The 14,137-nt window shown below is 38.0% G+C and overlaps 1 protein-coding gene across 12 annotated transcripts in view; it reads right to left on the reverse strand.

Annotated features, from left to right (window-relative positions):
* Positions 1 to 14,137, reverse strand: part of CNTN4 (contactin 4) — a 979,069-nt gene that overhangs the window by 181,210 nt on the left and 783,722 nt on the right. For all 12 annotated transcript variants that reach the window (XM_074404876.1, XM_074404882.1, XM_074404881.1 and 9 more), the window contains one exon: positions 1,561 to 1,663. In XM_074404876.1, the coding sequence (XP_074260977.1) occupies positions 1,561 to 1,663 (103 nt within the window). The remainder of the gene's footprint in view (positions 1 to 1,560; positions 1,664 to 14,137) is intronic.

A 14,137-nucleotide genomic window follows, 5' to 3' on the forward strand; every position in this document is an offset into this window, starting at 1 on the left:
AGTGTGAATAGAGTTTAATTCATAGCCTTCTTTGAAGTGTGAACAACGTGAATTCTGCTCTTTCTTCACAGACTATTTTTCAAGGTGTCACCTTACAAAATTCATCAAATGCATATCTAGACTACCCAGTTACCTGCTCTCATCTTTAATTTCATATATATAAATGCTTATACATACATAAATACTTTAAAAATGAAAAGTGTAATCATTTTATACCATCAGCACTCTGCTTTTGTTCTCTTAGCAGTAAGTCATGGGCATTTTCTATGTCTTAAATGTTGTTTTACAACTTGACTTTTAAGGGCTGTAGAGTGTTCAGTCTATAGTTGTGTCATAATTTATTTAATATGGTAAGTTTTTAGGACATAAAAAATACCACTGTATTGTACTGTACCAAAGTAAAGATACTACTGTAGATTACGTGTCATGACGTGAAAACACATGGAAACCAAAACAACATTTCTATTACAACTGACAATATAATGAAAAAAGGAACCTGTCTATGATTGTTGTAAAACACAAAATTCATAAGAAAATAGATTATATGCTAATATAAGGATTGGTAGAATTAGTTTTGCCTGGCTCAGTGGTTTGGGCCTATAATCCCAGCACTTTGACAGGCGAAGGTAGGAGGATTAGTTGAGGCCAGGAGTCTGAGACTAGCCTGGGCAACATACCCAGATCCTACCTCTACAAAAAAAAAAAAAAAAAAAAAAAAGTTAGTGTTGTTGCCTTATTCAACATTGGGGCACAGGGAATAGAGAGTTAGTAATGTGTTGGTCAGACAGATAGGCTGGTCGTAAAGATTGACATGGATCATTAAAATCCACAGAAGATGTCAAAATTCTCACTTAACAGTTTATACTGTTTATGCCAAACCTTTATTGCTGGTTACTGGCAAATAACAATCCCAAGTGATGTGCATTTCATGTTCTTTATGCCCTCTGACATATTCTCTAAGGAAAAGTTAACTAGTTTCTAAGTAGTTTTTTCTCAAGATAATCCAGACTGAATAAGAAAGTTGTAAAGAATTTTCAGACAACTGTGTAAAACAGACTGTATCTCTAGCCAGAGCAGAAGGAAATCCAAAGTGGAGAGAGGAGACTGACAGTTTAAAAAGAAAGTCAAGAAATGTCTAACGCATCTTCTACAAACTGGGGACAAAATGAAAGTCCATATTTTTCCAAATAGTCAGCTTAACTGTAGCACAAATGGAGGTCACTGTTTTCTTGTCATTTTGGGTTAGACAGCATGTACATTACAGGTCATAAAAATAGAACAAAATACTTTTTCAGAATTGCCCATTCTCCTCTCCTTTGTGACCATGTCAGTTGTGGCAGCCTAATCCTTCTTGCACCATTACACGTCCTCTCTCCATGGAGAGGGGGCAGAATCCAAGATGCATACACAGAATTACAAACAGAAAGGCTTCACTTGCTTTTCAGTCACCTCAGAAACCACCACTGTGAAGAGTGCAAAAAAACCAAACCAAACCAAAGCAAAACTCCATACCTGCTCAAGTTGAAAGGAGGAGGAGAAAGAACACAAACCAGAACTTACTTTCCTAAAGCGAAGCACTCCAGCTTCACCGTTGCTCCTTTTGCAGTCGGAACTGTTTCTGGGAACTGCACTTCTATTTTGGGCTCATATTCCCCCATCACTCCTGTGAATAAATAAAGGAGCTAAGTCTTAGAGATCCTTATAAAATGTACAAAGTGTAAAACTCATTTTTCTGTTAATGTAGAATGCTCATGCACATCATTATGTGCACAATTAATTCCTTCATTTAAAGCAGGTCCTATCTCTAGCAGTCATGAATTGTGGCTCTTCTCCCAGTTACAGCCACAGAAAAATTTGTATTACAACACCATACCATCTGCCTGGATTAAATTTTCCACGCATACAACTTTGCCCCTCAAAAGTATTGTTTTAAGGTAGTCTCAAGGAACAAAAGGAGAAGGGGATAAAGTGCCAGTCATCAGGAAAGTTAAATAAATTATCTCTTTGGAAGTATACTGCAGAAAAATTTGAATTTGTAATATTTATTAATAAAAGTACTTAGAATACTTGCATGCGTAATTATGTCTATATAATAAAATAATTTTTCTGAGTAATCATTCTGTGGCTACAACTTTTACGTTCATTTCCAAGGCCAATGTAAATGAATAATAAATTAGTATATGCAAGGTAACATCTAATGCCTGTATTTTTATCACATTTTGGACCATTGAAAAAAGAATAACAGGACACAAATATAGAAAAAACTTAAGTTATACCTACCTTGCCAATGGCATACTCATTTGGAGGGTCATATTTTCCCACTTTTCCTATATCCTGGAAAATGACTGTATACTTATGGCCAAGGTAACACAATTTAACAAACTAAGTCCTGCTTTGTAATTAAATACTTATCAATTATTTCTTTCTTCCTTTTTTTTTTTTTTTTTTTTTTTTTTTTAGACGAAGTCTCACTCCTATCACCCAGGCTAGCATGATCTCAACTCACTGCCACCTCCCAGGTTCAAGTGATTCTCCTGCCTCAGGCTCCCTGATTAGTTGGGACTACAGTTGTGCACCACCATGCCCAGCTATTGCTTTTTGCATTTTTAGTAGAGATCGTGTTTCACCATGTTGGCCAGGCTGATCTCAAACTCCTGACCTCAAGTGATCCACCTGTCTTGGCTTTCAAAGTGCTGGCGTTACAGGCATGAGCGCCGTGCCTAACATTATCAGTTATTTCTTATCAATACATGCTTGACTTTATCTGCCACCATTCTAATTGTTCTAATACATTTATTCTTATTCCATTTCTGGTCATTTTTAATGATCTTTGATTTAACTTTGTCCATAAAGAGTTGGGAATTACCTAGTTTACTAAAAAAAAAATAGGGCTCTCCATTTTCATCTCTCCTTTAGGCTTCCCTTAGTCAAGAGGAAAAAGAGACTGAACCTTAGAAGAAAAGGTTAAGACAGAAAAATGGATGGGGTCAGGCGCAATAACAAATAATTTCACTCACTTTGCAGAGATAATCCCTGCCTTTTTTTTTTTTTTTTTTTTCCTGAAACAGAGTCTTGCTCTGTCGCCCAGGCTGGAGTGCAGTGGTGCAATCCTCCCCTTCGAACTTCAAGCAATTCTCATGCCTCAGCCTCCTGAGTAGCTGGGACTACAGGCACAGGCCACCATGCATAGCTAATTTTTGTATTTTTAGTAGAGACAAGGTTTCACCATGTTGGCTAGGCTGGTCTCAAATTCTTGACCTCAGGTGATCCGCCTGCCTTGGCCTCCCAGAGTGCTAAGATTACAGGCGTGAGCCACTGCACCCTGCTGAGGTGACCCTTTTCATTAGCCATTTCAGAGTGTGAGAAGCAATAAGAGAATATCCTCAAACTGAAAACCAGAATCAACCCTCTGTCTGATGACTTGCAATCTAGCTAAGTTTGCTATGAGGTACGCTGTCAAAACACAAACTTGAACATAATTGTTTTTGTTTTCATTTTTCTTTTCTGGAATGACAACAACTGTTGGATTTGGAAGGTATTGATATAATTTGGTTTGGCAATCTTAATCTTGGTATTATTTTCCTGCTGGATGCACACTTTTTTTTTTTTTTTTGAGACGGAGTTTCACTCTTGTTACCCAGGCTGGAGTGCAATGGCACAATCTCAGCTCACTGCAACCTCCACCTCCTGGGTTCAGGCAATTCTCCTGCCTCAGCCTCCTGAGTAGCTGGGATTACAGGCACGTGCCACCATGCCCAGCTAATTTTTTGTATTTTTAGTAGAGACGGGGTTTCACCATGTTGACCAGGATGGTCTCGATCTCTCAACCTCGTGATCCACCAGCCTCGGCCTCCCAAAGTGCTGGGATTACAGGCTTGAGCCACCACGCCCGGCCGGATGCACACTTTTTCTAAAGAGAGGATCCATGGCTAGCAACCTATTTTTGAAGGGACACTTATCCCTTAATAGCTTAAAATCACAGTTCTAATCTCTCCCTTTCTTTTATAAGCAAGGCTGTAATCTCAAGAGCTAAATGGTTTGTCTTTAGTCCCACAGAAAACCAGTCAGTATTGAAACTCAGGCCCCTGACTTCTCATCTTAATCATATACAATGGCCTCTCATCACAAAATGAATAATATACAAAAGTAGGTTAAAATACACTACACCCAGGCTTGACATGTTCAGATACAAAATCATTCCTCCTTTCTTGGCCAGCCTCTGCTGTTTGAGTTCTCTTGCCCCTGATGCCTTTCTTTGAGCATCTGCACAAAGTTGGCCTGGTAAAGACGCAGGGCATACTAACAACAACATTCACACACAGCTGCTGAACTTGCTAACAAACAGCCTGTACAGTTGAATCATCATCCCATAAATATCAGTAGGATGACTCTGAGTGCAGTGAGAAAGTTAACACCTTTTAGTACTGTGTATACGGCTGTATACTCTGAGAGCAGTGTTAATTAAAAAAAGAACTGCCTTGAGAGAAAGAGGTCTTTCTATTCCCGAGAAATCAAGACAGCTTGCATTGCAGTGTATCATGTGTTGGAGGGAGATGAGACAATAAGGTTAAAATACAAGGGGCAAGGAGGTCTTAGAAGTGGTTATGTTTTTTTTTGCCAGCCTCTCTCTGTCTATAAATATCACATATAAAATTGTGTTTATTTAATCCGGTCACGAAAATTACACCAAGGAGCAAATATATGTTACACAATCTTGTGTGGAAGGACTAAAATATCATTGGCAACGGAGAGATGCAATGTCTCAGATCCCTGAACTGTTATCTCCATATCCTAAAACCCTACCTGTTTAGGCCCAAACTGAACATTTGCTCTCCCTGAATCCCCTACCTGCTTACTACCGTTCCCTCTCCTCTGCAGGTCCTATTCTCTAGCCCACAGTGGTCTTTAAATGACCCAAATTATCAAAACTTCTACCTTTGTCTCACTCTTTCCATTGATAATTTTTTTAAAAACAGGTTTTAAGGTATAATTTGCACACTAAAGAGTTCACCAATTGTAAGTGTACAATCCAATGGCTTTTAGCAGATTTGCTGAGTCATGCAACCATCACTACAATCTAGTTTTAGAACATCTCCGTTCTAACTCAGTAAGATCCCTGATGCCCATTTACAACTAATCCCCATTCCTAGTCTCAGCCCCAGGAAACCTTTAATCTGCTTTCTGTGTGTATACATTTGCTTTTTCCTGAACTTTCACATAAATAAGTGTGCATTATGTAGTCTTTTGTGCTTGGCTTCTTTCACTGAGCATAGTGTTTTCAAGGTTCATCCATGTTGTAGCATGTACAAGTAGTTTGTTCTTTTTTATTGCAGAATAATATTCCACTGTATGAATAGACCACATTTTCAGTCTCCATTTGCTGATTGTATTAGTTTCCTAGAGATGTCTTAACAAAGCATTACAAACTCAGTGGCTCTAAGCAAAAGAAATTTATTCTCTTACAGTTCTAGATGATAAAAGTCATAAATAAACGTTTTACCAGGGTCATGCTCCCTTTGAGACTCTGAGCAGAATCCTTCCTACCTTCTGGTGGTAGCTGGCAATCCTTGGCATTCATTGGCTTACAGCCACATCACTCCATCTCTGCCTCTGTTATCACGTGACATGTGTGTATGTGTTCTTAGAAGGACACCAGCATATTGGGTCTAGGACCCATCTTACTCTACCTTGACCTTATCTTTACTGATTACACCTACAATGACTCTATTTCTAAAAAGGTCATATTCAAAGGCACTGGGTGTTAGGACTTTACCATATCTATTTAAGGGACAAAATTCAACCCATAACACCAGTTCATGGGCATTTGTGTGGCTTCCACTTTTAGCTATTACCAATAATGTTTCCATGAACATTTGCATGCAAGTCTTTGTGTGGGCATATTTTCATGCTCAAAATAGAGTTATTCTCTACTACTATTTTGCTTCATGTTACTTATCACAATTTATAATTCCTTCATTTATTTGTTCATGAGTGTAGTGTCTGCCTTCCATCTAGATGGCAAAACATATAACACCAAATAATGTGTCTGTCTTTTTCAGAGCTATGTTCCTAACTTCCATTGCAGGCTCTTCACTTGCAGGCATTCAGTAACTACTGACATAAAACATTTTACGTATAAACTTCAGGGCACCTCTTAAATAGCAATGCTGTTTCCTATTATCTTTACAGTTATATAGACAGATAGACACACACACAGAGCATCTCTTCCGTTGTTCTCTTATATGCTTTAGGAATAGAAATTATTCTCATTTTTTTCTGTATCATTCATAAATTTTAGCCCAATACCAGCAATATGGAAAAAATATGTGATGAGTAAGAATTTGTGAAAGGGCAGAAAAGATGTAGGAATGCAGGTCTTTATGCTGTGATATATAATAGCCATTAAGTCAAACATATCCTTCTTTCCAGGCATGGAAGTCATTTATTAAGTATAATTGTAGCTTCTAGTACAAGTTCACTCTCTTAATATCATTCTTCACTAAAATGATCTGTATATGTTGTTTAGTCACACAGAGTGATTTCTGGGTTGATACACAGTGATCCATATTTATGGCTAAAGGAAAGTGAATAACAGAGTCATCAGTAATAACAGATTAATCTGTATATATGGCAGTCATACAGTACATAAAGAGAAGGATCAGAGATAAGAGTGGCATAATTTCACTGCTGTTTAAAAGTTTTTCATTGTATATAAAGACCGTCCTAGTATTAAAGTCATAAAAATGAGAAAAGAAATTTTCTTCAACTATATTATGAACATTGTTTTGGAACACCTGTGAACTGTTCCATTTAATTTGGTTACATCTGGCACAGTCTATGTTGTTATTTGACTATTTTTTTATTTTAACTATTTTGGCCTTTACTTTCTGCATTAAATTTAAAAGCTGTTGCCTTCTTTTGTTTTTTAAAAAACTAAAGTCCCCTTAAAACAAGAGTGCATTTTTCAACTCATTCTGCTGACCACCTGTACACTTTCACAATTAATTGGTGCACAGCTGCTCTGGTGATTTACAGAATGATTAGGCTAAAAGAGTGTGAACGTTGATGGAATTGTTCCAGAACCCCCTTTTCATCTTCAAACTATTTAAAAGGTGGGAAGATGTAAAGGCCTACCCATGTCTATACAACCAAGGCAAAGCAGAAGTAAGAAAGACATATAATTTAGTCTGGTTCAACCAACATATACAACCTCAGTCATACTTTTCTGCTATATGAAATACATGATTTGCCTATAAAGACAACTCTTGCTTTCAATTCTAAATAAAAACACCTAATATAGTTTCATGCATAAGGTAAAAATGTCTTAATTCACTAAAATTCATTGCCAATGTTTTATATTCTTTGGAGTAAGAGAGATACAATAATAGTAATGAAGGTCACAGCACTTGAAATTCCATACATCAAAGTCTTCAGAAGACAGGGGCTTAGTTGTGTTAATATTCCAATACATTAAATCAATACTCATTTGATGCCAATCATAAGCCATGTGCTGTGCCCAGAATGGGGTCACACTGTGGATAACACAGATCTGATCCTTTTATTCATGACATTTACAGGATACTCTTTTTTTAGCACATTGATTAGTAATGGGGCATATGCAGGCAATAACTAACTGTTTATTGAATAATCAAAATAGGTGATTTCATGAGGAAGACAAACTGAATCGACTAAAGGGCTTGACTTTCTGATTTAATAGGTTGAGATGCAGCCTATGAATCTGCATTTTTGAGAAGTCCCAGGTGATGCTGATGCTGCTGGTCTGAAGAATATACTTTGAGAACAGCTTTCCTAACTATGAGCAAAAGCAAGAAGTTCTAACTAACATTAATAAACATATCCTAAGTGCTAGTCATTGGGAGAGTTCTAGCAATGGAGTCCCAACTTCGGGGACAAAGTCCATCCAGAGTCTGGACTCTGTTGAAGACCTTGTGGCAACAGTATCTCCTTCAAAATCTGGGCAATTACTAAAGTTGATGCTGATGTCTGTAAGAACACAGAATTTAACAAAACAACTGGCAATTTAGAGAATATGAAAGAGAAATCAGCAACACATCATGCTTGTTTAAGTACAATTTAAAGAGCACTCTGTTGGCAGAAGGAGACCAATTTGCAGAGTTGTGTGCCGTAAGATTTTGCCAACACCTGCCTTAGCTGGAATTTGTGCTTACTAAATTTAACTATAGAAGGGACATTTACTAACTTCCATAGAGTGGGATGTTCTACTGAAAAAAATTGCAAAAATTGTTTTATGAAAAGTTCCTGGCCAGGCACAATGACTCACGCCTGTAACTCTTAGCATTTTGGGAGGCTGAGATTGGCGGATCATTTGAGGTCAGAAGTTCGAGATCATGGCTAACATGGTAAAAGTCCTTCTCTACTAAAAATAAAAAATTAGCCAGGCATGGTGGTACATGCCTATAATCCTAGCTACTTGGGAGGCTGAGGCAGGAGAATTGCTTGAACCTGGGAGGTAGAGGTTGCAGTGAGCCAAGGTTGCCTTAGCTGGAATCTGTACTTACTAAATTTAACTACAGAAGGGACATTTACTAACTTCTACAGAGTGGGATTTTCTACTAAAAAAAATAATTGCAGGCCAGCCGCGGTGGCTCACACCTGTAATCCCAGCACTTTGGGAGGCCAAGGTGGGTGGATAGCCTGAGGTCAGGAGTTCGAGACCAGCCTAGCCAACATAGTAAAACCCTGTCTCTACTAAAAACACAAAAAATTAGCTGTGCGTGGTGATGTGTCTGCAATCCTAGCTACTCAGGAGGCTGAGGCCGGAGAATTGCTTGAACCTGGGAGGCAGAGGTTGCAGTGAGCTGCGCCATTGCACTCTAGCCTAGGCAACAAGAGCGAGACTCCGTCTCAAAAAAAAAAAAAAAAAAATTGCAACAATTGTTCTATGAAAAGCTCCCGGTCAGGTGTGGTGGCTCATGCCTGTAATCTCAGCACTTTGGGAGGTCCAGGTGAGTCCAGTCATTGCACTCCAGCCTGGGTGACAGAGACTGAGTCTGTCTCAAAAAAAGCCAAAATAGACAAATGGGATCTAATTAAACTTAAGAGCTTCTGCACACCAAAAGAAACTATCATTAGAGTGCCATAGAATGGGAAAAAATTTTTGCAACCTACCCATCTGACAAAAGGGCTAACATCCAGAATCTACAAAGAACTAATGCAGATTTACAAGAAGAAAACAAACTCATCAAAAAGTAAGCAAAGGATATGAAGAGACACTTTTCAAAAGAAGACATTTATGCAGCCAACAAACATATGAAAAAAAGCTCATCATCAATGGTCATTAGAGAAATGCAAATCAAAACCACATTGATATACCAACTCATGCCAGTTAGAATGGTGATCATTAAAAAATCAGGAGGCAACAGATGCTGGAGAGGATGTGGAGAAAAAGGAACACTTTTACACTGTTGGTGGGAGTGTAAATTAGTTCAGCCATTGTGGAAGACAGTGTGGTGATTCCTCAAGGATCTAGAAATAAAAATATCATTTGACCCAGCAATCCCATTAATGGTATTTGGGTATATACCCAAAGGATTATAAATCATTTATAAAGACACATGCACACATATTCTCAATCTGGCACTGTTCACAATAGCAAAGACTTGGAACCAACCCAAATGCCCATCAATGACAGACTGGATAAAGAAACTGTGGCACATACACACCATGGAATGCTATGCAGCCATGAAAAATGATGAGTTCACATCTTTTGCAGAGACATGGATGAAACTGGAAACCATCATTCTCAGCAAACTGACACAAGAATGGAAAGGCAAACGCCACATGTTCTCACTCATAAGTGGGTGTTGAACAATGAGAACACATGGACACATGGAGGGGAACATCACACATCGGGGCCTGTTGGGGCATGGGGAGGGATAAGGGGGTGGGGGGATTGGGGAGGGATAGCATTAGGAGAAATACCTAATGTAGATGATGGGGTGATGGATGCAGCAAACCACCATGGCATGTCCATACCTATGTAACAATCCTGCATGATCTGTACATATGCCCCACAACTTAAAATGTAATTGAAAAAAAAAAAAAAAAAACAGATAAGATACTACATACTATAACAGCAAAAATGGTAAGAGAATCTAAGAATTAGCAAGAATACTCATCATTTCTATAGAAAAATTATTTATAGAAACAGGCCACAGGCAAGATTTGGCCTGTGGAGAGAGTTTGCCAATTCCTAGTTTAAACAAATAATGTGTGCACTGCCTGAAATTATTCGTTTTCTCTTAGATTGTCTAACTCTTCATGGAAGCTTTGGTTGATTCCCAAGACCAGGCTAGGTTTCTTCACCCTTAAGCTGTGATGCTATACCTGATTTCACTGTACCCTTCACTGCTCCATGGCAGATTTTACCAAAATCAAAACTTAAGTGAATCTACTTTAATTCTTTAGTCTCCCCTTAGTATGGCCTCAGTCCTGCCTCTAACTGCAATTAGGCTTCTTAGCCAGACTATAACCCATGAAGGCAGAGAAAGACTTGTGTATCTCTAGAGACAAGTAGACAACAGATACTCAGTGAGTATTTGTTGGTTAAATGCATGATTGAAAGAATGCCACAAATCAAGTCAATTCTAGGCTAAACACTTATCCTTCCCTCTTTCATTTCAAGTCCTTCTATAAATGTATTATTTAGAACTCAATTCAATAATTCCAGTATAGAATGAAACTTTAGACTCTTCATTAACTTGGAATTCTCTAAGTCTGTAGGTTCCCATGGAATGAAATCATGTCTTTTTATTTCATAGTGTGCTACACACAAAGAGCCCTTAACAGATGCTTCCTAACTGAGAAGCCAAATGGCCATCCAAGACCTTTAGCTCTCATGGACCTGAAATGGAACTGGCTATGCTAGAGTTCTAAAGCTGACTGCCAAGTTTCTAAGCTTGTCAAACCTTCAAAATATCCAGAGCCATTAAGATGCTATTAAATCAGATTAGCAATGGCAGTTCAGCAAAATATCTCACATCTTTTAGTCATTTAGATTTCCTCCTCATAAAACATGTTTTACACCCACAGATCCTCAACTGCGATGTTGCCAGAGAATCAAAAACAAGACATGATTGCTGTGACAAAACCACCCAATAATTGCAATTAGGAGTAAGAGTAAAATAAAGCAAAGTGTTTTGGTATAAACTCTAAATCTTAAGAAATATAAAATTATGGCTAAGTGAAAGGCATATCTCCATCTATCGCCTGTCTAAATGCTAGGTCATCAATAAAGGGCTGCAGATCATGTCTCCAATCTAGAAGAGACTGGAGACATGTTCCCAATCGTAAATGACTGGGTTTTTTTTAATCTAACCCCAGGTTAATTAAGTGGCCTACAAATAAAGCTGTCTGTTCATGAAGACAAATAGTGGTCGTTGATGCCCAGTTGAGGATCTAATGCAGCATGGAGCAATATTAGGAAAGTTTACAGTGACCAGTTGGCAGGATCAAAATGGAGGATACATGATGCCTCAACAATAATATTTCAGCATCTTCGAGTTTTTTCCTTTCCATTTTATTTTTTATTTTTTAAAAAGTATTATTATTATTATACTTTAAGTTCTGAGATACATGTGCAGAATGTGCAAGCTTGTTTGTCTTAAATTCAGAAGTTTGCAGGAATGTATTCTTCTGAATCACTAGGTGAAGGCCCACAAAATGGCACACTGTGGCCTAAAACACTGAATGCACCTAGTTTTCTGCAGTGATCAGTTGTGAGCATTGGTAAGAAATCTGACCCAATGAGCAGCAACTGTCTGTTAAATCTCATATTATCTGGCCTGGGCAAATGTTGAGATTGGAGTTAAGTAGGCTAGAAAATTGTGACTAGAATCCTAGAAGACAGCAAGAAGGGACTTTAGATAGAACTTACTACATATCACCCATTTTTTATAGCTGAGAAGGCTAAGGACCAAAGAAAAGGTATGATTTGTCTTATGAGAGTTGCTTGTACATCTGGGACTATACCCCAGGATTCCTTTACTTTCCCTCGTGACTTTTAGTTCTGGATGTGACTAAAAGTCATGAAACTGAAGGATGTGAGGTCATCATCTGGGCTTTTTCCTACTAGGTGAAATCAAGCTTTCACCTAGTAGAAGAAGATTAAAAACTTCCACGCTGCTCTTATTCACTGTTTTCATGCCTAAACTGGGCTGGGGAAAATAAGGACTTGGGAAAACACGGTCAGTTATTTCAGTTATATTTGAGAACATACATAAACATTTTAAACATTTTAATTTTATTATATGTCATTTATTTATTTTTAAAATATGCATTTTATTTCACTTTAGGTTCAAGGGTACATGTGCAGAACATGCAGGATCGTTGCATAGGCACATACATGGCAATGTGGTTTGCTGCCGCTATTCCCCCATCATCTATATCTGACATTTCTCCCCATGTTATCCCTCTCCTACCTCCCTACCCGCATTGTCCCTCCCTTATTCCTTCCCAACAGACCCCAGTGTGTGATGCTCCCCTCCCTGTGTCTGTGTGTTCTCATTGTTCAACACCCGCCTATGAGTGAGAACATGCAGTGTTTGATTTTCTGTTCTTGTGTCAGTTTGCTGAGAATGATGGTTTCCAGATTCATCCATGTCCCTAAAAAGGACATGAGCTCAACATTTTTTATGGCTGTTTAGTATTCCATGATGTATATTTGCCACATTTTCCTTGTCCAGTCTATCATAGATGGGCATCTGGGTTGGTTCCAGGTCTTTGCTATTGTAAACAGTGCCACAATGAAAATAACATGTGCATGTGTATTTATTTATATTAGAATGATTTATAATCCTTTGGATATATACCCAGTAATGGGATTGCTAAGTCAAATGGGATTTCTATTTCTAGGTCCTTGAGGAATTGCCACACTGTCTTCCACAATGGTTGAACTAATTTACACTCCCTCCAACAGTGTAAAAGTGTTCCTATTTCTCCACATCCTCTCCAGCATCTGTTGTCTCCTGATTTTTTAATGATTGCCATTCTAACTGGCATGAGATGGCATATCAATATTGTTTTGATTTGCATTTCTCTAGTGACCAGTGATGATGAACATTTTTTCATATGTTTATTGGCCTCATATATGCCTTCATTTGAAAACTATTCATGTCCTTCATCCACTTTTGAATGTGTTTTTTTTTTTTTTCTTATAAGTCTACTTTAGTTGTTTGTAGATTCTGGATATTAGCCCTTTGTCAGATGGGTAGATTGCAAAAACTTTTTCCCATTCTATTGGTCGCCAGTTCACTCTAATGATTGTTTCTTTTGCTGTACAGAAGCTCTTAAGTTTAAGTAGATTTCATTGGTCTATTTTGGCTTTTGTTGCCAATGCTTTTGATGTTTTAGGCATGAAGTCCTTGCCTATGCCTATGTCCTGAATGGTTTTGCCTAGGTTTTCTTCTAGGGTTTTTGTGGTATTAGGTCTTATGTTTAAGGATTCCCTCTCTCACCACTCCTATTCAATATAGTATTGGAAGTTCTAGTCAGAGCAATCAGGTAAGAAAAAGAAATAAAGGGTATTCGATTAGGAAAGGAGGAAGTCAAATTGTCTCTATTTGCAGATGACATGATTGTATATTTAAAAGATTCCATCGTCTCAGGCCAATATCTCCTGAAACTCATAAGCAACTTCAGCAAGGTCTCAGGATACAAAATCTATGTGAAGAAATCACAGGCATTCCTATATATCAATAGCAGACTTAAAGAGAGCCAAATGAAGAATGAGCTGCCATTCACAATTGCCACAAATAGAATAAAATACCTGGGAATACAACTAACAAAGGATGTAAAGGACCTCTTCAGGGAGAAGTACAAACCACTGCTCAAGGAAGTAAGAGAAGACAAAAACAGATGGAAAAAGATTCCATGCTCATGGTTAGGAAGAATCAATATTGTGAAAATGGTCATACTGTCCAAAGTAATTTATAGATTCAATGCTATCCCCATCAAGCTACCTATGACCCTCTTCACAGAACTGGAAAAACCCACCTTAAACTTCATATGGAACCAAAAGGCAGCCCTCATAGCCAAGATAATCCTAAGCAAAAAGAACAAAGCTGTAGGGATCACGCTACCTGACTTCAAACTATTC

The sequence above is a fragment of the Saimiri boliviensis genome, chromosome 8 (assembly GCF_048565385.1).
Source record: "Saimiri boliviensis isolate mSaiBol1 chromosome 8, mSaiBol1.pri, whole genome shotgun sequence".
Classification (NCBI taxonomy): Eukaryota; Metazoa; Chordata; class Mammalia; order Primates; family Cebidae; genus Saimiri; species Saimiri boliviensis.